This window comes from Hyla sarda, chromosome 1, assembly GCF_029499605.1.
Source record: "Hyla sarda isolate aHylSar1 chromosome 1, aHylSar1.hap1, whole genome shotgun sequence".
NCBI classification, from domain to species: domain Eukaryota; kingdom Metazoa; phylum Chordata; class Amphibia; order Anura; family Hylidae; genus Hyla; species Hyla sarda.
In genome coordinates this window covers 145614318-145641407 of record NC_079189.1, presented here as the reverse complement: position 1 = coordinate 145641407, position 27090 = coordinate 145614318, and the positions used below count along the sequence as shown (strand labels likewise).

The window sequence follows — 27090 nt, the reverse complement described above, 5'->3', positions numbered from 1 at the left end:
AAATAAGCGTATTTGGTATTGGCACGTGCGTGATTGTTCCAACTATTAAAATATAACATTATGTATCCCGTACGGTCAATGGCATTAACATATAAAAGACACAATTCTATGGTGTGGTATTTTTTTTTACATCATATCAAGAAAAAGTAAAGTAAAAAGCTATAAAAATTGCATCGATAAAAACTGCAGATTATGGCGCAAAAAAATACAGCCCAGTATGCGGAAAAATTAAAATGTTATAGGGGTCAGAAAATGGTAATTTAAGTAAAAAAAAAAGAATTTTAAAAAGTTTTGAATTTAGAATTAGTAAATCGTGACAGAAACTAAACAAAATCTGTATTGCTGTAACCAGGGTGACCTAAAGTATGAAAATACCATATATCAGACCACTGCTTGTGTGAAAATTAAGAAAAAAACTACTTCTCCAAGGGACTAAAACGGGAGCACAATCTACTTGACCCTCATGACAATCCACTTTTGGTACACAAAATAATTTCAACCAAAATAGTATGTAAATAAGGTCTTTATTAATAGAAACTAAGTAGACACATCTAAAAATCTATTGCCCCATGCCATGTCCCCTCACATATTGCCCCCATACTGCATGCCCTATTTAAAAAAAAAAATGCCTTTCTCCCGTAGCTTCATGCACTTCTCTCCCCACGGCTTCTATTACTTCTGTGTACGCAGCATTATGCAGGCGCTGCATGCATAGATAGCCCAGTCTGCAGTGACAGGAGCGTGCCTTGAACTCTCAGTGCGTCTTAAAGGCGCAGACAAAGTTTAAAGCTGCTCAGGGCATCCAGGATGGGAATAGAGAGGTGTGGAAAACAACCAGATTATGGAGTTATAGGATTCCCCCTCACCAGGCTAGGGTCTCCAATGCACACACAGGAAACCGTCAGCAGGCAGATAGTTTAATGGAGAACTCCAGACAAAATGAAGTTATCCACAATCCACAGGATAAGTAGTAGCTGATTGCTGGGGGGGGGGGGGGTTGGGGTCTTACTGCTGGGACCCCCGCAATCTCTGGAATGTGACCAAGGCTATCTCATTGAGGAGTGTGTGTCGTCTTCCGATAGACGGCACGCGCTCCATTATTTTCTATGGGAGCACTGAAGATGCCCGAGTGCTGTACTTGGGTCTTTCTGGCGCTTCCATAGAAATGTATGGAGCATGTGCTGTCTGTCAGCATGTGGGTGAAGATTATGGTGGAGATTGGGGTGCAGCTGCAGCCCACACTCCAAAAGTCTGCTCCTGAGGATGTAAGAAAGTCCAGGGAACAGCAGGGCATAAGGAGCTACAGAAGACCTGCCACAGTAGGGGAAGCAGGGTGAGCATCACAGTCTGAGCTATCCGGGCACCGACTGACAAGAGTAAGATGACAAGGATAAGCTGAGCTACAGCCCCAGCATCCAACTAGGCAGCAATCTTACTCCGTGCCCTGGCTCTGCTTGCTCAAAGCAGGGCTAAATGCCTAAAGAACTCACCTGCCCGGCGCCTGGAACTGGCAATAGGATTTCCACACCCTTGATATATATAGTTCTGTATAAAAGTTTTAGGCAAGTGTGGCAAAAATACTGCCAAGTAATAATGCTATGAAAAGTAGATGTTATTGGTTTATTTCTATTAATTAACAAAATGCAAAGTTCTTGATCAGAAGAAATAGGATCATCCTTTGCCTTCAAAACAACTTTAGTTCTTTTAGGAACTCTGCAGGGAAGTTATCTTGGTGGTTGTGTAACTTAAAGCGTACCAGTCAGATCCAACAAAAAAACTTTTTTTATTTTTATATATCACTCAGTACCTAATCCTGACCATTTACATCTAATTTTTATGTGTTTATTTTTTATTATACTTTTTATTTAGCTCACTAGTCTGAATTCCTCTCAAAGGGAGGGGGTGTGGCCTCACTGTGCAGGTCTCCACCCCCTCCCTCAGTATGCTGTATGCTCACATCTCCCCTAGCATTAGCAAAACTACAGCTCCCAGCTTGTCCTCACTGACAGTAGGGGGACACAAACTGACAGTAGGGGGACACAAGCTGACAGTGAGAGTATTTTCCCTTCAGCTGTGAGCCCTGCGCTCACAGCTGTCAATCAAGGAAGTGTGTCCATGACATAGGTGATGACGCATGGACACAACAGGACTTGTATGTGTCCAAGCAGGCAGGGGGGGCAGTTGTTTGACTGGCTTTTTCTGTATGAAATACTGAAAATTTTCTAATGAAAGCAATTGCAAAACCTATTGGTTTTTCATGCTTCACAACATATCAAAAGTTTTTGCCTCTGACAGTGCCCATTTAAAAATCCCCTTTTTATTTTTCAGCCAAGTTTCAAGAAAGTGGGGCTTAGCTGCTCAAGTTACACAGCTTGGCATGTCTCCTTTCTTGCCCTTACCCCCTAGCACCACCTAACAGTCAAGAAGAGAAAAGGGGAGAAGGCGCTCTAATGTGCAGGACTCCAGATCAACCAACGGAGGGGAAAGGAAGATAGCCGCTTACCAAAGTTGGTTGTGTAACATACACAACAATGTGAAGCGTTTTTTCATTTGAGTCCCATACGCAGCCTTCCCATGAATAGATATAGAGATCAGAAAGGATTTCGGAGGTACACTGGATTCAACCAGTGTGTTGCATGCTGTTCGAATGAAACTACTCACCTGAAGGTTCCGTTGTCCTGACTCCTCTGTCCCACTCAGCGCCAGGTGATCCTGTGTACCTCCGAAGTCCTTTCTGATCAGTCAAGGAGAGGCTGGGAGGGGAGGGCGAATGAGGAGGTGTGTCAGACTGAGGCACTTGGGCAGATCGGCCCTGCCTTCTCGACACTTGACAGAAAAATAGCCCTGACAGATTCTCTTTAAATAACAATCCATAATTTACCAACCACAAAAATCCATGCAGAGATGCCGCCAAAAAGGGGGAGAGTGTTTTTAAACCTATGCAGCATTTTGAGGGACCTAACCCTTTCTCAGGGGCTGTATTCATGCTTGTGTGATGAGATTGATGCAAATGATATAAAGATAAGAATTTATTACACTGGCTTGCCATGCATTATTTACAAAGTATCTGGTCTGAAGGGAAAGGAGAGACCTTAGGTTATGCATGTACATTTAAAGTGTTTGCGCTTTGTTGCCAAATGTGCCTGAATGTGATGCAGAACTTTTTTGTTTTGACATTCTTTTAGATTACATGTCTTCAAGACTTCTTTGGTGATGATGATGTCTTTATAGCCTGTGGACCAGAAAAATACCGCTATGCCCAGGACGACTTTGTTCTGGACCACGGTGGTGAGTATTATAGCTGATACATCATTTAGTTGCTAATTTTTTTTTTTTTAAAGGAGTACTGCAGTGTTAGACACTTATTCCCTATGTGCAGGATAGGGGCTAAGTGGCTGATCGCGTAGGGTCCGACCGCTGGGACCCCCGCAATGTCCCGTATGGGGAACCGGCATTGCCGTGACTCTCTGCCTCTCCCATAGAGATACATGGAGCGGGGGTGTCGGCCGCGGCATCATGCTGCAGGGTGGGTGTCGGCCGCGGCATCATGCGGCAGTTACGGGTCCCCATACAGAAGATCCTGTGGATAGGGGATAAGAGTCCAATACTGCAGATCTCCTTTAACACCACAATATTCTTCCTGGACATAAGTATTATAAAGAATTATCCATAAAATCTGCCTGGCTGATAAACCTTTTCACCGCCTTTTAAAATATCCTTGGTGGATAATTTTGTGCATTACCCTGAAAGGCAGATGATAGTTAATAGGGATGATAGTTAATTAAAAAAAAGGAAAATTTAATAACAACTTGGAGACAAATTGTATAAATACATATTTAAAGCACATTTGTCACCTTAATTGACCTCTGTTAAGTAGGCCCATAAGTACATTCTCCTCACTGTGTTATGTACTCATGTACCTTTATTTTCTATTGTGGTGACAGAAAACAAGCAAAAAAAATAGCTTTCTTAGTCTGTTACCAGTATCCTGGAGGTGGGGACAGCTGGACGAGAGCTGCTCCAATCCAACAAGCCTCTCTCCCTGACAGCACTGGCTTTTGATTGGCACACAGGGCTAACTGGCAAGCAGCCCTGTCTGCGCGTGTGCCGGAAACAACAGCACAGGCCCGTGCACAGACTGCACACACAGGGCTCCTGCCAGTCAAGTAGCTCTGTGTGTCAATCAAAGGTCGGTGACATCTGGAAGAGAGATGCATCGGAATGCCACAATTCGAGAGCCGCGTGCCCGTCTCCAGGACAGGGAGTACATAACATACATTTATGTGCTTATTTGCCTACATTACATGGGTTAGTTTAGGCGACAGATTATATTTCAAATGTGATTATTATTACTAAAAACTACATTAAAAAAAATTGCCTATTATGTAATTGGAAGAAACAGTCCCCTGTTACTGCAGATGTGTGTCTCCTGATAGACCTGAAGGGAACATTTACCAGAATAATCCCAGGCAGCTTCTCCTCGCCCTACCAGCCTTTATTGATAGATCTCCTACTATACTCAAAGAGGGAGAGATGTTAACTAAGGCTAGGTTCAGACTACGGAATCTCCGGGCAGAAAATTTCCGGCCGGAGATTCCGAGTTCCGCCTGCGCCGACTGAATTAGTCGGCACTAGGACCGTGTGGACACTGCAGTCTCCTATAGACTGCTATGTGTTCCGCTAGGATTTACGCCTGAAGAAAGAGCAACCCCTTTCTTCAGGCGGAAATTTTCTAGCGGATTTTTCATCCGGATTTTCCGCTTCACAAATTCCGAAGTGTGAATTTGTGAACGGAAAACCATTCACTACACTATGCATTATAGTAAGCAGAATTTCTGCCGGAAATTTCAAAGCAAAAATTCCGGCGGAAATTCCGTAGTCTGAACCTAGCCTAAGGGGTACACTTTTGGGCAAATTGTCCAAAGCAATATTTCCTTGATGAACCAATTTAAGCTTTAGCTGTAGTACCAGCTTATCCCACCTCCTCCTTTCCCCAGGAGCAGTCTTCTGTTACTTTGCAATTTATTTGGACATTGCTTTTGCTTTTCACCAGAGGAATTTATTGTCTCTTCTTCCAGAATGTCGTGTTATGAAAACTTCATATTCCCGCTCCCAGAGACATATAGGTTCTAGGAGTCCAGGGAGTTCGCGTCGCAGCAAATCTCCAGGAGCAGGTAATGAACTTTGTAGATGCTTTCACATGAAAACCATTAAATGCTCCTGTTTTCAAAAAGTTATATATTCTTAGTTATCTTTTGTTATTCCAATGTATCATACTGTTACATTATGTTACTAATTCAAAATAATTGCCTTCTAATATTTTATTTATTTATTTATCTACTTTAAGCAGATTAGCATAGTTGCATCCTATTTACTTTATATGACTGTAGGAAGCCATCTGTCCTGAACTGTACGAAAGTGAAAAAATAAAAAATTCATGTCGTTTATTGACTTTTTTGTGAAAGCATTATGAACATGTTGTTTGACATATGCAGAGGTCAGTGTGCAGGAAGGGGTGAGCTGTCCCCATTTCTTATTGAGAAAGGTGAGATTCCATGTTAGTTGCCTCTAAGTATTTGGCTTCCCTTTTATAAATTCAGTTTTCCTCACTGATCCTGACAAAAGACCTTGATCTCATGTGTGTAGCCAGTTATACTTTTCACTCTTATTCTATCCTCTGCTAATAATAAGAGTATTACTGATGCTACCCCATTGAATTGTGGGTACATTTTGTTAAAGTTTTCTCCTACAGTATACTGTTAATTCCCAGATTATATTAAAACTGTCAATCAAGTGAGAATGTAAAAAAAAAAAAAAAAAAACGGATCAGTTCACATGTACTATATTCTGTTGTGTCTGGACAGTTTTTTATTCCTATGCCAGATACAATTAATCCCATTTTGTGTGCAGTTTTTGGGCACTGGTCCAGTGTCTATAGCTGGAGAAAAAACTCTGCACACAGAATGTTTCTGTCTGGCACTGGGAGATGTTCACTGTCGCAGCTGATGCCAGTGAACACATACATAATCCCAAAGTAAACTATTGATCAGTGTTGTTGTCCTCAAGTCAAAGGGCTTGCTATATGTCATTTGGGCCAAGTACAAATGATGGTTTGCTGTGTTTTAGTGTTTACATATAATAGACAGAAACTGTTCATTAATGTGTTTTTTTGATGTCTTTACCCTTATTGTAAAATGAATGCAGTAAGGAGGACTGGCTACTACTCCAGTGCCTATTCCACAGCAAGGTCCCCAGGTGAGCCATTCCGATTGTGGCTTTCTTTCTTGGCTTTATTAGCTCACCAGCCGGTTCGCCCTTTTTCAAGCTCCATAAAGCTGTTCTGTTCAATATCTGAGCTTAACCATTGCAACACCTACATTTTCCTTGCTGTTTTATTGTGGCATTTATACCGCTGCTTCTTATCATGTTTATTTGACAGTTTTTTTATTTTGCACATTGTTTGTATTTAACAGGTTTAGTGTATGAGACTGTGTAAAGTGCCCAGTATATTGGGTTTGGTGCAGGTGAACAGTCTGTCAGTTTCCCTTTAACTTAAAGGGAGTCTATCATTACTTTCATGCTGGCCGGCATTGTAGGGCAAAACACTGACAGGCTTCCTTATTGCAATGATATCTGATGCACGCTGGAATGCTGCAGCATTTCAAAGGAATTAAAGTTATAACACCGGGACCCCCCCCCCCCCCCCAGCTTTCCCTGAAAATGGGGCGTGTCAACCCCCCACACAAAGCAATGGCTGACACGCCCCCTCCATGTATCTCTATGGGAGAGCCATTCAGTTATCTCCAAGTCTCCCATAGAGATACGTGGAGGCGGCATCCATGCAAAGCCGGGATCCCAGCGGACGGACATACCCCCCGCAATCTAAAACTTATCCCTTATCCTTTGGACAGGGGACAGTTTTTCTGCACAACACTTCTGCTTTAAAAGTACTTATTTTGGTGTTAAAATTGTTACATATCTATACAGTACTGTACAAACCTCTAAAGCCGAGTTAATAGTTTATTTTTATTAATGCAAAGTGAATGAACAGAAGAGAAATCTGGAAATTTTTTAGGTACTTGCACACAGGTTTTTTAAGGAACTCAGTAGGAAGGTTGTTCCAAATATCTTGGATACACCTTAATAAAATGGGAATGGTTGGTCATATTAACTTCCTGTTTGTGGCATATTAGTATATGTGAGGAGGGAAACTTTTCAAGATGGTGGTGACCATGGCGGCCATTTTGAAGTCGGGCATTTTGAATCGAACTTTAGTTTTTTCAATAGGAAGAGGTGGCATGTGACACATCAAACTTATTGGGAATAAATAAAAAAAAACAATGATGTGCTTGGTTTTAACGTAACTTTATTCTTTCATGAGTTATTTACAAGTTTCTGACTACTTATAAAATGTGTTCAATGTGCTGCCCATTTTGTTGGATTGTCAATGCAACCCTCTTCTCCCACTCTTCACACACCGATAGCAACACCACAGGAGAAATGCTAGCACAGGCTTCCAGTATCCGTAGTTTCAGGTGCTGCACATCTTGTATCTTCACAGCATAATCAATTGCCTTCAGATGACCCCAAAGATAAAAGTCTAAGGGGGTCAGATCGGGAGACCTTGGGGGGCCATTCAACTGGCCCACGACGTCCAATCCACTTTACAGGAAACTGTTCATCTAGGAATACTCGGACCTGGCATGTTCCCTGAGTTTTTCCAGCAAGATGGTGCACCCCCACATTATGGGTTTCAGGTCCGAGCATTCCTAGATGAACAGTTTCCTGGAAAGTCGATTGGTCGTCGTGGGCCAGTTGAATAGCCCCCAAGGTCTCCCGATCTGACCCCCTTAAACTTTTATCTTTGGGGTCATCTGAAGGCAATTGTCAATGCTGTGAAGATACGAGATGTACAGCACCTGAAACTACGGATACTGTAAGCCTGTGCTAGCATTTCTCCTGCGGTGTTGCTATCAGTGTGTGAAGAGTGGGAGAAGAGGGTTGCATTGACAATCCAACACAATGGGCAGCACATTGAACACATTTTATAAGTGGTCAGAAACTTGTAAATAACTCATGAAAGAATAAAGTTATGTTAAAACCAAGCACATCATTGTTTTTTTTTTTTGTGAAACTTCCAATAAGTTTGATGTGTCACATGACCCTCTTCCTATTGAAAAAACAAAAGTTTGATTCAAAATGGCATACTTCAAAATGGCCGCCATGGTCACCACCCATCTTGAAAAGTTTCCCCCCTCACATATACTAATGTGCCACAAACAGGAAGTTAATATCACCAACCATTCCCATTTTATTAAGGTGTATCCGTATAAATGGCCCACCCTGTACATTTCCATTATTTGCCCTCTACTAACATAAAGGCATTTTCCAAATACGATAACAAACATATACTATGGCAAAGGTATAAACAGAACTGTAGGTGCAGGACTTTTATGTAGAAAATGATTTCGAATTTAGTAGATATCATCCAGTGCCCATCTGTTTCATAGATAATGAATGATAATGGGAATAAATTTCCATTTACTTTAAAGGAGGTATCCAGTCTAAAAAAAAACATGTATCTCCTTTCCACAAGATAAGTGTTGTGTCCTATCTGCATGGTCCCCTATCCTGCCCAGCACCCTGGCTCTCCGCATGGCTGAAGTGTGTCGACCATGGCCAAAAAACGGTGGCTGGCACATTCCTCCATGCATCTCTATGAAAAAAACGGAGATACACAAATGTCTGTATCTCCAGCTCTTCCACAGAGATGCATGAAGGAGGCATGTCAGCCACTGCTTCGTGCCGTGGTCGACACACTTCAGTCATGCAGAGAGACAGGCACCGGGCAGGAGATTGTAGGGGGTTCTGTTGGTCAGACCCACTGCAATCTTACACTTATTCCCTATCCTACTTACAGGAGAAGTTGTTTGTGTTTTTAACTGGACTACTCTTTTATAAAGAGGATCTGTGGTCAATCCCAATAAAATGTGATTTTATAGATGCCTGTCACACATTTTTTTTTATACATTTTCTTGATACACCCTCCCCTTCAGAAATAATTGGGTTTATAGTTTGTCTCTTAATTCAGGGAATAGTCAGATGGTTGTGAACTAATTTCAATAACAGGATTTAATGTCAAGTGGTGGCCAGGATTATATAGTCAGGGAGTGTGTAATCCATAAACGCCCCTTGATGTAAAACATACACACCTACTACCTGTTTTCACCCCAATATTTATTGTTACCAGCATGCAAAATTACTGTTCTCTCAGATTTTTCCCAGGTTGCTATGCGGCCTAGACCTGCCTCACTAGTCAGCTGATGACAGGGAGCCTGTGTGCTTCAATGGGTGGAGCAATCTCTTGGTGGGAGAGAGATCCATCTGCAACTAATGCAACAGCTGTAGGCACCCTGAGTGAAAACCACAGGTCTTTTGAATGGATGCAGCTCATTTATGTTTGAATGGGTGGGCTGGCTGATGTGTGGGAGAGAGGAAAAGGGAATTACTGGCTAATGTCTCAATTTTAACATCAGTTTTGAGGGTTAGCCAATGTCATTGTTACATCTACCACAGTAGTGCACCTATATTCCACTTAGATTATTTGGACTCCCAACATAGTCATTTAGCCCCAAGACAAGCACAGATCCTTCCTAAGCATGTCCATTACTGTCTGCCAGGTACGTACTAAAATCACCTTATGGTGGATAACCCCTTTAATTTCATGCCCATCTGACTTATTTCCTGAATTTTAAGACAAACTATAAACCCACATATCTCAGGAACAGAAAGGTATATCATAAACAGTATAAAAAAATAAATAAATAAAAAGTGTGTCATCAGGTGTGTAAGGTTGGCCACGGGTCCTCTTCAAATATTAAATGAACATTTCATTAATCTACTTTGTACATATAGGAGGATTTGGGGTTATTAAGCATGAGAAATAGCAACAATAAAGAGGGATACTTTTACAATTGCATATTTTATTTATTTGGCTATGTTCACATCAGCATTAGAAGCTCCATTCGCTAATTCCGCTAAATGGACAGGACTTTGTCAGTTTTTTTTTTTCTCTGCTTAAATCATGCAAAATAACAGTAATCTAGCTGAACCCCAATGGACCCCCTTCAAAGTGAATGTGACCTGTTGGGATCTGTTGGTGTCACAACCTCCATCCCAGCCCCATTATCAGCCCTTGTAATGGCGCTCCATAGTGCTGATGTGAATATAGCCTCACTTGTACCAGTTTTAGGCTAGGTTCACACTACGTTTTGTACTTACGGTTCCCGTATACGGCTGGCAGGAGGGGGGCGTGGCTTAATTGCGGCGCCCGCACTCAGCCGTATACGGGAACTGTATTAAATGCATGTCTATGAGCCGATCGGAGTGAACCGCAGCCTCCGGTTGGCTGCGTTTTCGGACGTATGCGGTTTCCCGACCACAGGCAAAAACGTGGTCGGACGCGTTTTTGCCTACGGTAGGGAAACCGCATACGGCTGAAAACGCAGCTGACTAGAGAATGCGGTTCACTCCGGTCGGCTCATAGACATCCATTAAATACGGTTCCCGTATACGGCTGAGTGCGGGCGCCGCGATTAAGCCCCCCCCTCCTCCCAGCCGTATATGAGAACCGTAAGTACAAAACGTAGTGTGAACCCAGCCTTAGTAAGCTAAAACCAGAAGTATTTTCACTCCTTATCTTTGACTTCCAAGTATGGATGTAACATACTTCCATGTAAAAGTGTCTCTTATGCTATTTGTTATAAAGATATGGCCAAATATCCATCGCACTAGGTACATGATACATATAATGGTTAAAAAAAAAACATTCACCTATATTTTGTTTTAGAATCACTGTCAAGTTTGCATGTAATTTTTCTCCACCTGCAGAACTGACACAGTAGTACTGGACATTAATTCCTGGCAGTATGTCAGAAGAACCACAGTGTCTGCCAGCTATGTTCATTCCCATATGTTCTCGGATGTGTCACAGGCAGGTGGTCTGCATTAGGCAGTGACAGATTGCATACACTAGTTAAGCTTATCTACAGCATTGGAATGATCTCATAGTCTACAGGGGTCTATCCTGGTGACAGGTTCCTTTAAGTGTTTACACTAGAATTACTGATTTGAGGTATCAAAAACTGTGGTTTTCCATCTGTTTTTTTAATTTCCATTAATATTAAATAACTCTTTGGAAGCTGCTAATGTGCCACACTTATTTGACCACAACTATGTGGTAGCTCAACAGATGCAAGGTTTGTACCTACTAATATCATTGTCATTTTATACCATAGTGAATGGAACTCCAAGTAGCCAGCTGTCCACACCAAAATCTACAAAATCATCATGCTCATCGCCAACAAGTCCAGGAAGTTACCGAGGTCTAAAGGTATGATAGAAAGCTATTAAGGCATGACCACTATAACCTCACTAGAGTACTGACTTCCTTGGAAATATATGCAGGCAACTGTCAATATAAACACCCATCTGTAAATTGATTTAAATGGGCACTGTAACTTTAAAAAAAAACTTTTGACATGTAGAGACAGAAAAATTGTCTTGGTCAGCTGCATTTTCTGCCCACTCATTCTAACAATTGGTCGGGGTCTAAACACTCAGACCTCAACCGATTAAAACTTTTGATGTGCCCCTTGAAAAAAGTTTTTCAAAGCGACAGGTACACTTTAAAGGTATTTTCATAAAATGTTTCCTATCTGAAAATGTGCTCAGTGCTAAAGAAAAAAAAATTTACTCACAACCCTTGATCCCGCAGTGGTATTCCAACAGTTTCCAGTCCCTTCCTGAGACCAAGTGTATATATGTTAATACATTTTGGTAATGCATCCACACCAGGACCCCCCTTTACTACTTTAACCTCTTCAGGACCCATGACGTATGCATACGTCATCACACCCTGGGTCTTAAGGACCCATGACGTATGCATACGTCATGTCTTTTCCTGGTCTCCGCCGCTCACCCGGCGGAGATCGGAAGCGGATCCCTGCTGAAATCCTTCAGCAACAGCAACCTCCAAATACTCCCAAGGGACTTCAATAGGCGCAGAAAGGATGAGGAGTTATAGATGTATAAGCACAACGCGTTTCGACGCCAGGACGGGCGTCTTTCTGAACTTGAGAAAGACGCCCGTCCTGGCGTCGAAACGCGTTGTTCTGCAAATAAATGATATCGCTTATACATCTATAACTCCTCATCCTTTCTGCGCCTATTGAAGTCCCTTGGGAGTATTTGGAGGTTGCTGTTACCATTACACCTTTGTGGTGGCGGGACTGGCTGCATTTTGGAAACTCTCAACAGTGTTGTGCCTGGTACACTAGCACAACTTACCGGGTAAGTGCTTCCAGTAAACTACTGTGAAATTCCACTTGCCCGGTTAATGCACTATGGAGCGCTTCTCTTTCTTTTGAAATCCTTCAGCAGGGATCCAGGGCAAACGCCGAGGGGGGCCATGTAGGCCCCCCATGTTGGCGATCGCCGCAAATCGCAAGGGAAATCGCCCTTGCGATCTGCGGCGATACCGGGCTGATCGGGTCCCTGGGACCCGATTGCCCGGTAATTTCGCATGATCCCGGCTGTCACAGACAGCCAGGACCATGCTGAAGACTAGGAGTGAGGTGGCAAGCCTGCCACCTCCTCCTATTCCCTGCGATCTGTCGGTTAACTAACCGACCAATCGCAAGGGGGGGGGGGGTGGTTACTTCCTCCCGTCCTGTCCGGCCTCTTGAAGTCCGGAGAGGACGGGAGGAAAACCGGAGGACGCGGCGGGGGACGGGGGAGTGCTGGGGACCGGCCCCGGTACTTACCTCGTCCCTGAAGACCCGGATTCCGGCGAGGAAGATGGCGGCGGCGACAGGTGAGTAGATCTTCAGCCGCGGTCGGGCCCTTTACAGCCGTAAAGCGACATGCATTGCTGTATTGGGACCCTATATACTACAACTCCAGGATGCCCAGACAGCCCTTGGCATCTGGGCATGCTGGGAGTTGCAGTTTTGCAACATCTGGAGGTCCACAGTTTGGAGACCACTGTGCCCTTCCAGATGTTGCAAAACTACACATTCTCAGCATGCCCTTACTGTCCAGGCATGCTGGGAGTTGTAGTTCTGTAACATCTGGCCCTTCAGATGTTGCAGAACTACAACTCCCAGCATGCCTGGACAGTTTTGGCATAATGTGAGTTGTAGTTTTGCAACATCTGGAAGGGCACAGATTGGTAACCACTGTATTAGTGGTCTGCAAACTGTAGTCCTCCAGATGTTGCAAACTACAACTCCAAGCATGCTGGGAGTTGTAGTTCGGCAACATCTGGCTCTAAAGATGTTGCCGAACTACTACTCCCAGCATGCCTGAGAATGCTGGGAGTTGTGGTTTTGCAACAACAGGAGGCACACTGGTTGGGAAACATTGTCTGTTTCCTAACTCAGTGTTTCCCAACCCGTGTGCCTCCAGCTGTTGCAAAACTATAACTACCAGCATGCACTGATAGACTGTGCATGCTGGGAGTTGTAGTTTTGCAACAGCTGGAGGTCCCCCCCTTGTAAATGTACAGGGTACATTCACATGGGCAGGGGGCTTACAGTGAGTATCAGGCTGCAAGTTTGCGATGCAGCAAATTTTGCGCGGCAGCTCAAACTCGCAGCGGGAAAATCGCTGTAACCCCCCGTGACTGTACCCTAAAAACACTACACTACACTAACACAAAATAAAATAAAAAGTAAAAAACACTACATATACACATACCCCTACACAGCCCCCCTCCCCTTCCCAATAAAAATGAAAAATGTCTGGTACGCCACTGTTTCCAAAATGGAGCCTCCAGCTGTTGCAAAACAACAACTCCCAGCCGTTGACTGTCCAAGCATGCTGGGAGTTTTGCAACAGCTGGAGGCACCCTGTTTGGGAATCACTGGCATAGAATACCCCTATGTCCACGCCAATGCAAATCCCTAATTCAGGACTCAAATGCGCATGGCACTCTCACTTCGGAGCCCTGTCGGATTTCAAGGCAACAGTTTGGGGACACATATGGGGTATCGCCGTAATCGGGAGAAATTGCCTTACAAATTTTGGGGGGCTTTTTCTCCTTTCACCCCTTATGAAAAGGTGAAATTGGGGTCTACACCAGCATGTTAGTGTAAAAAAATAAATTTTTTACACTAACATGCTGGTGTTGCCCTATACTTTTCATTTTGACAAGAGGTAAAAGGGAAAAAAGCCCCCCAAAATTTGTAATGCAATTTCTCCCGACTACGGAGATACCCCATATGTGGGCGCAAAGTGCTCTGGGGGCGCACAACAAGGCTCAGAAGGGAGAGTGCACATGTACATTTGAGGTGATTTGCACAGGGGTGGCTGATTGTTACAGCGGTTTTGACAAACGCAAAAAAAACAAAACCCCACATGTGACCCCATTTCGGAAACTACACCCCTCACGGAATGTAATGAGGGGTGCAGTGAGAATTTACACCCCACTGGTGTCTGACAGAACTTTGGAACAGTGGGCTGCGCAAATAAAAATTTTTGTACAGCCCACTGTTACAAAGATCTGACAGACACCAGTGGGGGGTAAATGCTCACTGTACCCCTTGTTACGTTCCTCAAGGGGTCTAGTTTCCAAAATGGTTTGCCATGTGGGGGTTATTTTGCTGTTCTGGCACCATTGGGGCTTCCTAAATGCGACAAGCCCCCCGAGCAAAATTTGCTCTCAAAAAGCCAAATATGACTCCTTCTCTTCTGAGCATTGTAGTTCGCCCGTAGTGCGCTTCAGGTCAACTTATGGGGTACCTCCATACTCGGAAGAGATGGGGTTACAAATTTTGGGGGGTATTTTCTGCTATTAACCCTTGCAAAAATGTGAAATTTGGGGGGGAAACACACATTTTAGTGATTTTTTTATTTTTTTACGTATGCAAAAGTCGTGAAACCCCTGTGGGGTATTAAGGCTCATTTTATTCCTTGTTACATTCCTCAAGGGGTCTAGTTTCCAAAATGGTATGGCATGTGGGTATTTTTTGCTGTCCTGGCACCATAGGGGCTTCCTAAATGCGACATGCCCCCGAGCAAAATTTGCTCTCAAAAAGCCAAAAATGACTCCTTCTCTTCTGAGCATTGTAGTTCGCCCATAGTGCACTTCATGTCAACTTATGGGGTACCTCCATACTCAGAAGAGATGGGGTTACAAATTTTGGTGGCTATTTTCTGCTATTAACCCTTGCAAAAATGTGAAATTTGGGGGGAAACACACATTTTATTGAAATTTTTTATTTATTTTTTTACATATGCAAAAGTCGTGAAACACCTGTGGGGTATTAAGGCTCACTTTATTCCTTGTTACGTTCCTCAAGGGGTATAGTTTCCAAAATGGTATGCCATGTGGTTTTTTTTTCCTGTTCTGGCACCATAGGGGCTTCCTAAATGCAACATGCCCCCCAAAAACCATTTCAGAAAAACGTACGCTCCAAAATCCCCTTGTCGCTCCTTCCCTTCTGAGCCCTCTACTGCGCCCGCCGAACACTTTACATAGACATATGAGGTATGTGCTTAGTCGAGAGAAATTGGGCTACAAATAGAAGTATACATTTTCTCCTTTTACCCCTTGTAAAAATTCAAAAATTGGGTCTACAAGAACATGCAAGTGTAAAAAATGGAAATTGTGAATTTTCTCCTTCACTTTGCTGCTATTCCTGTGAAACACCTAAAGGGTTAAAATGCTGACTGAATGTCATTTTGAATATTTTGGGGGGTGCATTTTTTATAATGGGGTCATTTGTGGGGTATTTCTAAGATGAAGACCCTTCAAATCCACTTCAAACCTGAACTGGTCCCTGAAAAATTGTGATTTTGGAAATTTTGTGAAAAATTGGAAAATTGCTGCTGAACTTTGAAGCCCTCTGGTGTCTTCCAAAAGTAAAAACACGTCAATTTTATGATGCAAATATAAAGTAGACATATTGTATATGTGAATAAAATAAAATAATATTTGGAATATCCATTTTCATTACAAGCAGAGAGCTTCAAAGTTAGAAAAAAGCAAAATTTTCAAATTTTTCATCAAATTTGGGGATTTTTCACCAAGAAAGGATGCAAGTTACCAAACATTTTTACCACTAAGTTAAAGTAGAATATGTCACGAAAAAAACAATCTCGAAATCAGAATGATAACTAAAAGCATTCCAGAGTTATTAATGTTTAAAGTGACAGTGGTCAGATGTGCAAAAAATGGCCGGGTCCTAAGGTGTAAAATGGCTGGGTCCTTAAGGGGTTAAAGTGGCCACACATTACCACCATAATGTTACTAAACAAAAACACACTATACACACTTAATAGTAATACTGTGGCACAGAATATTGGTGTCTCATTTTGTACCTCATGCAGTAACTGAGCTGCGTGGCACAGTAAAAATGTCCGCTTTTGTGTTTTTCCATAACAATACTGCTCCCAACACAATTAAAGTACCCCCAAACACAGTACGTGCCCCTTAGTGCCCCCACACATAGTATACTAACCTAAACCCGTTCCCATTCTAAGTAGTGCATCTTCTGGCTTTGGGTGGCAGTGTTAGTGTCACTGGCCCAGATTCATCAATCTGCCTGAAACCAAAAATGTCTGGTTTTGATCATAACAACCAATCACAGCTCAGCTTTCATTTTACCAGAGCTCATTAACATATGAATGCTGAGCAGTGATTGGTTACTATGGACGACACTAGGCAGTTTTGGATCAGGCAGATTGATAAATCTGGGTCACTGTGCCGGTGTGTATATTTACATCACAACATTGCACCTGCCTTGTAGGCTGCAGATGCCTATACTGTTGAAAGGGTCTCAAAGGGCAGATAAAACTGTGAAACTACAGCCATCCTCCTTGTATATGAGCATATGTATGATTCTGATGCATAATGGTAATGCCTATTTTTCTTAGAGTTCCTAGTATATCCTATGTGTACAGTATTGTTTTTCACTACATTTGCTACTGTTCCTACTGTGTATATTTTTGCTAAAGCGTACCTTTCAGATCCCACAAAAAATGTTAAACCGTACCGAATACTGACTATGTACATAATATTTCTGTCTCTATCACCTATATTTATTATAAAAATTCCTCTTTTCATTAGCTCAGTGTTAGAAATCATCTCAGTGGAAGGGGTTGTGTCCCTCTCTTGTGGTGGTGGGAGATGATTGGTGTGTCTGCTCATGCAGCCTTATCCATGAGTCATCTCTTGTCCATGACTTATGGACAAGCTCATGCTTCTGCAGGACTGGTTAGTGTCCCAGTAGGTATGGCGACCCCTAGTGGTGGGATTTGCAGTAGCTGTTTTCTTTATTAAATATTCAAAATTGTTTAAATAACCATATTACAAAAAGTCTTTAAGGTTCATCAGTAACAACAACAAAAAAAGTTTTGGGATCAGACCGTGCTCATTAATGTTTCAATAAAATTTTTTTTATTAAAATCTATTGGATACAAAAACTCTGTGTGCACAGCAACCAATCACAACTCTTCATTTTACCAGCGCTCGTCAAGATATGAAAGCTGAACTGGGATTGGTTGTTTTGGGCAAAACCTGACCGTTTTTGTCTCCAACAGCTTGATGGATCATGGCCATCGTGTCCATATTTTTGTAACATCGAGGGGATCTACATTAATGTGATTGTCTGAAAAATATGTCTGCTACTCTAACATTATGGAATACTCAATTGTCTTGTCCTAAAAACGACCTTTTTAAAAATAAAATGTAACCGTATTATAGGCAGGCAGACAATGTTCTCATGCCGCTGTACAGAGTGTTGGTTAGACATCACGTGGAGGCCATATCTCTAAAAGGATATATATATATAGGAGCAAGCTCAGAGCGGAGCCACTAAACTAGTGCATGGATTGAAGGATATTCCACCCTCCATCTGTTAAGTGGAATTAGTTTACCAGATACTAGATTGGTCTTGGTATACATGAAGGGACATTTAAATGTGAACCTCAAGTCTGGCAAGGAAGGAGTCAACTAGATAGATAAACTTCTTTAGTTATTTAGCTAGTATTGAATAATGGACATACTTACCGCTCTCCTCTCTTAGCAAGTTCATTTGTTTTTCTATTTGTGAAGTGAAGGGAGCCAAAAAAACTATTGGATGGATACACTGTTGCTGTTTGCCAGCATATTTGCAGTGTCAGCATTACTATAAATCATATGTTTTGTTTGTCGAACACTGTTGCTGGCTGTATAAAGCTTACCAGACCAGCGTATGCAACCTAGGCATCATCATAAGGATAGGCCACATGTGTTATGTATCCTACAATATGACCATTATTTGAGGTGTCATTGAGGATTTCTCTTAATTTTAATCTAAGGCAGTGTTTCCCAACCAGGGTGCCTCCTGCTGTTGCAAAACTATAACTCCCAGCATGCCCCGACAGCCTTTGGCTGTCCGGACATGCTGGGAGTTGTAGTTTTGCAACAGATGGAGGCACCCTGGTTGGGAAACACTGATCTAGTGCAAGAGTTTTATCCTGCCTTCCGATCGTGATTTACGCGTAAAGAGTATCTCTAATTGAACAATGGGAGGTTTTCCAAAATGTGCATTTGTATTAATAAATTGTGTATTGCTAGCAAGTAAATACTTTCAAATAAAAAAAAAAAAAAATTAAAATAAAAGAATTGTAAAGAATTATTTTTAGTGTCAGTATTCCCTAAATGCCTTCACATATGGCTTACACCAGTAAAGCTAATAAAGGGAATTAAGCTTCTGTTACTGATTCAACTTGTATCCATAACTCACTAGTAAATATTCATCTAGCAGCTGAAATGAACGCCTTGAAAGCCATATACATTAAACGCATTAAGACATCATTTCAATGTCTTTCAGGCGTTCCTAACACTTTTCAAGTCATAACAAATTTTATTACCAGTTATCTAATATGTATTTGTGTCAATAGTTTGGCACACAAAGATAATAAGAATAAGTAAATTAAAGTGTCACTAAAGGAAATGTTTTTTGCTTCCCCAATGGTGTTATAGTGTGGGTAAACTGGATTACAATGAGGTATGGCTTACCCGGATCTGCTGTCCGGTTCCAAAGATACCCCTTGTATTAGCCTCTATTGCTTATAACCTGCTTTGTGCAACGGAGGTGGGACCCAACATGTTGAGCCGGCTATTAGCAACAGAGATTGATACAACAGATATCTCCGAAACTGGACAGTGGATCTGGGTAGGTAATACATCATTGTAATCCAGTTCACTCCTACTATTGGGTTTAGTGCACTATTGGGTTGGTGCACTCACTGTCTGTTCCCTTTAAAGACACCTTTGCACAGTTTTGTTTTTTTTCCCCCTTGCTTGTTTGTTTAGTTTTTATTTTCCTAAATGCAGAATGAAGCAACTTTCTAAATCATCTAAATTACTGCCAGGGCCAGACTAGAATTAAAAAGCAACCCTGCCACTCAAACCCCAAAGTGCCCCCACCACCACCCCATATCCCACAGTAATAGTGAAAACTGTAATAGTGCCCCTTTGGTGCCTCCATACAGTAATTTTCTCCCTTTGTGCTCTCATATAGTTACAGTCCTCTTTTGTGCCCCCAAACAATAGTAAGGTAGACACCCCTGCCCTAATTTGATAAATAGGTAGATCCCCTACTTAAACTCCCATTTAATAGCTAGATGTCACGCCATTCATGTCTATGGAAGGGGACATGATGGCTAGTACATAGCCATCACGCCTCCTCCCAAGGATGTGAATGGAGGGGGAGTGACAGCTGTGGTCCCCCATCATCTGCCACAGATGCTGTGCCAGAGATCCCCTTTGGATAGAGGATAAAATGTCTACCGTAGGAGTGGAGTACACCTTTAAATGTATTAAAACAACTTATGTTACATGCAGAGGCGTGGCTTGTAGCTTCTGGGCCCCGATACAAAATCTGCAATAGGGCCCCATATTCCAATTATAATACTGGTCTCTTATGGGACAGATGTGCTTTTGGGCCACCTTATGCACCAGGGCCCTGGTGTGACTGCTACCTCTGCTACCTCTATAACTACGCCCCTGGTTACATGGAAAATGAGATTATCTGCTCAAATAGTTTTATTTTCACCAATGGTTTTTGAAACATATTTCTGATGCATTGGGTGGTTGCCATTCTCACAGTAACAGCTGCTCATGCAGTTATATCAGGGTTTTCCCATCCAGTAGCCAAACCAGTAAAAGCAAAAATGTTCAAAAGAGACAACTCTCTAGAGTATAGAGTGGAAAATTGAATGTGGTTTACGGAAAACAAAGAAAAGGTTGCAGAGTATACTGTAGAAAAAGGTATGTGAACTCACAGATGGAAAGAGTAGTGCAACATTAGATTTGAAAACGTGGAACTAAAATCTCTCTGTAGCATGTGAAAATGTATTTCTTATTTCTATACGTAAATCCTCAAGTTTTCATTTCCATTATAAAGATATTTCTGACGAATAGTCTAGATATGCCTCACTTTATACCAGTGGTCAGACAGGTCCAGTTAGTCACTCAGTAGAACCTTATATGTGTGATGACTAAGGACATTTATTATGCAGAAGTTATGTTTCCTTGTGCATAGTATTTTATTTTTGTGGGCATAATTATACATATTTGTTATTCTACTCACCAATGAAGCTGTACTCTCTTGTGAGCCAGTGTTTTCTAGTTCTTGTTCTAGTCCAGGAAATGTATGAATAAATTGACTTGGGACCCATTCATAGTACAGAATTTCCGAATTGAGAGAAATTTTGGTGCAGCAGCCTCCTGTTGTTTTCAGTGGGATTCTGCTGTACTGCACACACTACAGAATTTCCGCAGTAGAAAATTTAGCCGTAAAAAGCAAAATTTCAGGCTCCGCCGAAAGAATAAACAGGCCTTGCCATTAATTTCGCCTAGAATTTCTCCAGGTGGATTTTCCATAGTGAAAATGGGCCTTTAGTGTTACCATCCTTCTTGTCCCTAAACACTGCTGACACTGTAAGGGTATGTAGGGACACATCCTGTTGACAAGGGGTATGATAACACCCTGTTGTCAATTTATTTATACTTTTCTGTAAGGCTTCTTTCACACTGCCGTTAGGACATGGCAGTGTGATGGCTGTTAGGACATGGCAGTGTGACAGCCATCGGAGGAGCCTGGGGGAATAGTGCTTGCTGCGTCTTTTTCTCCTGCTACAAAATAACAATGCCCGAAGGACCCCATTATAGTAAATGGGATCCATCAGGCCCCGTTATTGCCTGTTGTGCCCCGTACCAATAACGTCCGTTTAAAGGCTGATAAAAAAAAGCCTAAAGGCCGTTTTAAGGATGGGGTGCAATGGCAGTGTGCCTAGAGAAGTCTAAAGAATGTCACATTGTTCTTAGAAAAGATGCACCAGAGGTGACAACACGTATTTAAGTGGGGGCCTCTGACAGATGATATAATTACAGATACATGATCTGAAATGCATTTGTTGGTCATCAACACCGTATAGTAATAAATAATATTTACTTTTCTAGATTTCGCCGCATTCAGGATCAACTTCTAATGTGAATGGTCTTCCTGATGCTCCTAATAGTCCTGAAGGTAAGTTTATCAAAGGGGTTATCCAGAATAAGAAGAAAAGAGTTGATTTAAAAAAAAAAAACAGCACTATACCTGTCCTCGGGTTGTTTGTGGTATTGCAGATAATTTTCTTTGAAGTTAATGGAGCAAAACTGTAATACCTTACACAACCTGCTGACAGATGTGGTGCTGTTTTGTAAGGAAAATACAGTAGTTCTGTTTTTCTATTGTTGGATAATCTTTTTAGGATATTAATCTATGACCTTGCCATGGCTAGACGAATAAACCTGTGATACCATGAGTAGGCCATAAATAAAATTATTAGACATCAATCCTAGGGGCAGACCCAGAAATTTGGGTCTGAGGATCACAAAGACTTATACGTTATGCATCTTATGAAATGTATTAGGCTGGTTTCAGGTGCAAATAAAAGCAATACCAGCAATTTAATTCTCACATTGCTAGGATAGCTTTTATTTTTTTTTTATTTTTTTTTTTTTGTTACACTATACCAATAATGCCCTGTAGACAGGACCCCTATATTTAGTTTGCCCTTTTTAGATATGACCTCTTATAGGTAGTTTGCCCCCTTTAGACAGGATCCCCTATAGGGTGGTTGCCCCTGTAGGTAGTTTGACACTCTTTAGGTATTTTGCCTCCTATAGATCGGACATGCTGTAGATAGTTTGCCCCTTGTAGATAGGACATGTTGTAAGTCCCTTTGTCCCTTATAAACAGGACCACCTATAGGTAATTTGGCTCTATAGATTGGAACCCCAATAGGTAGTTTGCCCCCTTTTAAATAAGACCCCTCCACACTCAGGACCCACTATAGGTAGTGTTCACCTGTAGATTAGGACACTAGAAGTGTCTGTGTTTACATCCCTGTCCAGTTACAGGCAACCTTGTTACTATTTTCTGGTGGTCTGCATAGGGCATGAACGCCAGCCTGTTTTGTTCATTGTTTGTTCTCATAGTACTAAACCTACCTACAGCAGTGAAGCCACATTGAAGGAGCTCAATAAGTACTTGTTGCTCACAACCCACTGTTGTGGGTTGAATACCTGTGTATAATTTATTAGGTTGATTTTGACAATTCAGACCACAAAAGTAACTGTACATGTGTATCACAAACGTGAAACGTGTCAGACGAGTCTTTATTATTGGTTTAGTATCCAAATACTTGATGTATTATTTGATCCATTGTAATAAACTAATGAGTTATTTGGTATGCTTTGTTTTCCTATTAATTGTTTTTTCTCAAGGACTTAACGGAAATAGGTATCTTGATGCTTCCATAATCCTGGAGAAATATAAAATAGGGAAAGTGATTGGAGATGGCAACTTTGCTGTTGTGAAAGAATGTGTTGAAAGGTGTGTATATTCATTTGTATTTGAACACAACTAGAGTTTTTGTCAACTTGCTTTTTAAACATTTTCAAAGACAAATCGGTTTGGTCAAGCTGAACACTAAACTTCTGTAAAAAGGGCTAGAGCGCGTTGACAAAAAACATTGGCACAGCTATCTTTCTGAATCCTTAGTGCTTTGAAGGTCAAGTACTCCTCAGTAACCTGAGGGCACCTCACCACTGACACCCTCCTGCTAGTTTGAGAAACACTGCTCATAACAAAGTCCTACCCTCTCCACACAACACGGGATCATTCTCCATATCTCCGTAGAACATTTAGGGAAATTCTTAGACAGTGCAAGTGTGGTGACACAGTATGGGAGGTATTACCCCATACCCTTGCTGCCCTGTCAGGCAGCCTCCCTTCAGTGTCTCCTGGGCTCCCCTTGCATCTGTCCCCCATGTAAATATGTTTATTATACTGTGTAATGTGTGGAGAAAGCGTGGTCACTTTAAGACTGTTTACCATGTGAGTTGTCATGGGATTGTTATCCAGGAGGTATCAGTGACCAGGTGACCAGTGGGGGAGGCTTAGGGGGAATGTTGAGGTCAAGTCGAGCCTAAGAGTGTGTCTGGAGTCATGGGAGGCCTCAAGTCAAGTCTGCAGCCAGAAGCTACAGACCTGCAAGTAAGCCACAGTCACAGTGTTGTCAGTCACCAGTCAAGTCAAGTCAGTCAGTCATCATTTGTCAAGTAAACATGGCCTGCATTAAATTGACACCATCTACTACAAGTCCCAGCAAACCCTTATGGTCTCTGAGTCACTGGTAACCTCCGTGGGCCCTGGCTGAACTGTATAGACTTTTCCACCTGTCTAACCTCAGTAAAGCTACCGTTGTCCGTAACTTGGCATCGGAGTCATTATTGCCCCAGTGCCTAGCCCAGGATCCAGCGGTATACCTTTGGGTGGTATTGAGGATAAACCACGCCCTGGCGTCACGAATACAACGGGTTAATGCCATCTGCCCCTAGGGTAATTACATCTGCCCTTTTCATCACACCCTCTACCACACAAGATTAAATTAACCAAATATATCACAGTGGTTCAGGCCATTTCCTAAACATCTGTGGTCTGTCTAGTTTACAGTTTAGACCAACTATTTATTGGCTTATTTTTAAGTCCTGTGCCTTTCAGTGAAGCTGCAACCCTTCCTTTATTGGGTGAGGCTAAATAGTATCTAAAATCTTTAATAAATGAGCAAAAACGATGTAAGCCAGTTTTGGGTGGAAATGTACCATCAGGGTACCTCAGGGTGAAACCATTGCAGTGTGTATTATGTGCTTGGGTTCTTATCCTGAGATTCTGAATAGTTCCTCTTTGTTAAAAACCAGTTGATATAACAAACTAGCTTTATATTTGTCTTTGTGAATATGTTTAAATAGCGCAAGTTTACTGTGAAGTGTCAAAGCTCTAAACCAATGGAAATCGTTCTGCGTCTTATATAAAACAGGCAATATGAGTCACACAGACTCTGCTTCTGACGCAGAATAATTTAGAAGTGATAATTAGTGGGAGCTGTAACCAAAAATACTTATGTAAAACAGAATTAGCTGCTTCCTTTTTGTTGTTACTTTCCTGTTGGATGGGATTTTCACTTCCTTTAACCTCTTAATGACCACCTATACGTCTTTTTATGGTGGTCATTACTTGTTTCAACCCGCCATGTAGCTTAGCAGTCAGCATGATTGCCGGGCTCCCACTGTAACTACCAGGAGAGGAGCAACCAATCAAAAACTTATATGTATTCCAAAATGGTACCAGTTTTCCCTAAAACATAAACATTTTTACTATAATGTTATTTTTACCATAGGGTGAATGGTGTAACCAGAAAATGGTGGCATTAGAAATGATAGCTTGTCCTGCAAAAAACAAGGCCTGATATGGCTTTGTCAACAGAAAAATAAAAAACGTAAGGCACTTGGAAAGCCCCAATGGAAAAACGACAATAATTCCTTGGGCATTCATTCTAAAAGGCATGCCAGGGGAAGGGGCTAGAAATCCATTAAAATCACTTTACTTGGACAGTAGCTGAAAAATTACTCATACTTAGATACACTATATCCATTTTCTAATTTGATATGTATTTTCTAATGACAGATCTACAGGAAAAGAATATGCATTGAAAATCATAGACAAGGCAAAGTGCTGTGGAAAGGTAACCCAATGATTGTAAATATTTGTTTTAATAACTTTATTAATATATGGACCCTTAGAGTAATGTTCTAATGGCTTGGTGAAGGACAGCCTGTGTTCTATAGAGCACTCTACAGTTCATTTGAATGAAATAACAGGTCCTGAATTTACATGTAGCAGATTTATTGCAGAGATTTTTGCAACTGCCCTATTCATCGTAAATATTTGAATTTACCCTATAGTGAAATTCTAGGCAAAAAAATACTCTTAGGGTAGGGTCACACATAGCTTATATGCAGCGTATTTGACACTGAGGTAAATCCACTGCACATCGGGAAATATGCTGCATATTCTCCTATAAGCAGACAAATGGGGCATATTGTGCAACGGCAAATATGCTGCATATACGCTGTTTGTGACCCTACCCTACGCAACAATTGTGAAGATCCCTTGTCATCATCTTCTAGGCCTCTGGGTGGCCTATGAAACCACTGCTCTGGAGTTTATAGCCATTGCAGGGTAGAACAAGAAGATGGCAAGTGGATCTTGTAACAAGTAGGTAAGACTTTGTAAATGGGTGCTGTAGAGGAGGTAAACAAATATCCAATGAGCACAAATAGTGCAACTCCTCATGTACACAGACATAACATCTTATCTTAAAAAGTTACCAGGGCAGGTATGCTTTCACTTAGATAGTCGTACTGTACAGTTATTCTAATGCTGTAACATTCGATAGTTTGAAAAAGTGAAACACCTTGAGGACACTTGAGAAGTTCCTGTGACCTTTCCCTTGCTGCTTTCCTTTAATTATTGATCACGTAACAATGTGTCATCAGATGAAACATTTCTGGAAACCTCTTATAGTTTGGAAATTTATTACAGTATCTTTTGTTGTTCTTGTAAACTTAATTATTGCATTTTGTTTATTGGACATATCTGATAAGAGGCTTTAGAGTTTCCCACACTTTAATTACTCTTTTGTTCGCTACAACAACCAATGCAAGAGTTTTACATTGTTACATAGTTTTCCTTGTTTTAAACTACAAAGAAAAGAACGAAAAGGCAAGTGTACAGTACCCTCAGGAGTCTTCCTGAATATATACGTCCCAATAGAAAGCCAAAACGTGCTATGAATAGGGCCTAAACGGTGCAACCTGAAGAGTAACTGTTTTCATATGGAATCAATTAACTTAAATTATATAACCAGAATATTTAGTCCTCAATGATGTAATATAAGTTAAGTGTGGTGTATATAAAATAAATGTAGTATAAAAATATATAGAATGTGTTAATTCATTTTATTTTATATTTTTATAGTACATTTATTTTATATACACCATACTCAACTAATATTATTACATCCTCGAGGACTGACTATTCTGGTTATTTTCTTTTTGCTAATTTAAGACCTTTGTGGTTATTGGCAACACAAGTAACCTCGGATGTAATTTTCTTCGCTATGAGAGCTACTCCTATTTTATTGTTGTTATCTTACATTATATAACTTCTTATTCAAGACGTCTTACCACTTTACAGGAGCATTTGATTGAGAATGAGGTGTCAATACTGCGCCAAGTTAAACATCCCAATATTATTATGCTCATAGAGGAGATGGACACTACGACAGAACTGTATCTGGTGATGGAATTAGTTAAGGTAAGAGGATTATTGCAATTTCATTAATCATAAGTGGGCATTCTACCAAGGCTTAAAGAAGATTACATGATTGTAAATGGGATGATATCGTAGATCCAGTAATTGTTTAAGAAAAACCTTTACCTATATTGTTTAAAGTGTCTCTGTTGTTAGAAATAGCTTTTTACCATTTAATACTTCCTTAGAAACTAAGCACTTTCCTAATATACTTTATTAAAAAATGTGATTGCTAAAGATGTGAAGCAGTGATTTAAAAAAAAATGGCCACTAGTGGTCTCCATCTCTTTAATTTTGCAAACGAACCGTGAACATCCAGTCTTTTTGGTCCATA

At 41.3% G+C, this 27090-nt stretch overlaps 1 protein-coding gene across 3 annotated transcripts in view; it reads left to right on the top strand.

Moving 5' to 3' along the window:
- DCLK2 (doublecortin like kinase 2) overlaps window positions 1-27090 on the top strand; it is a 151608-nt gene that overhangs the window by 78022 nt on the left and 46496 nt on the right. For 2 of the 3 annotated variants that reach the window (XM_056562823.1, XM_056562825.1), the window contains exons 3-10: window positions 3186-3288; window positions 5079-5174; window positions 6205-6255; window positions 11298-11392; window positions 21515-21581; window positions 22826-22934; window positions 25068-25125; window positions 26640-26759. In XM_056562823.1, the coding sequence (XP_056418798.1) occupies window positions 3186-3288; window positions 5079-5174; window positions 6205-6255; window positions 11298-11392; window positions 21515-21581; window positions 22826-22934; window positions 25068-25125; window positions 26640-26759 (699 nt within the window). The remainder of the gene's footprint in view (window positions 1-3185; window positions 3289-5078; window positions 5175-6204; window positions 6256-11297; window positions 11393-21514; window positions 21582-22825; window positions 22935-25067; window positions 25126-26639; window positions 26760-27090) is intronic. The other variant, XM_056562824.1, reaches the window with a different exon arrangement.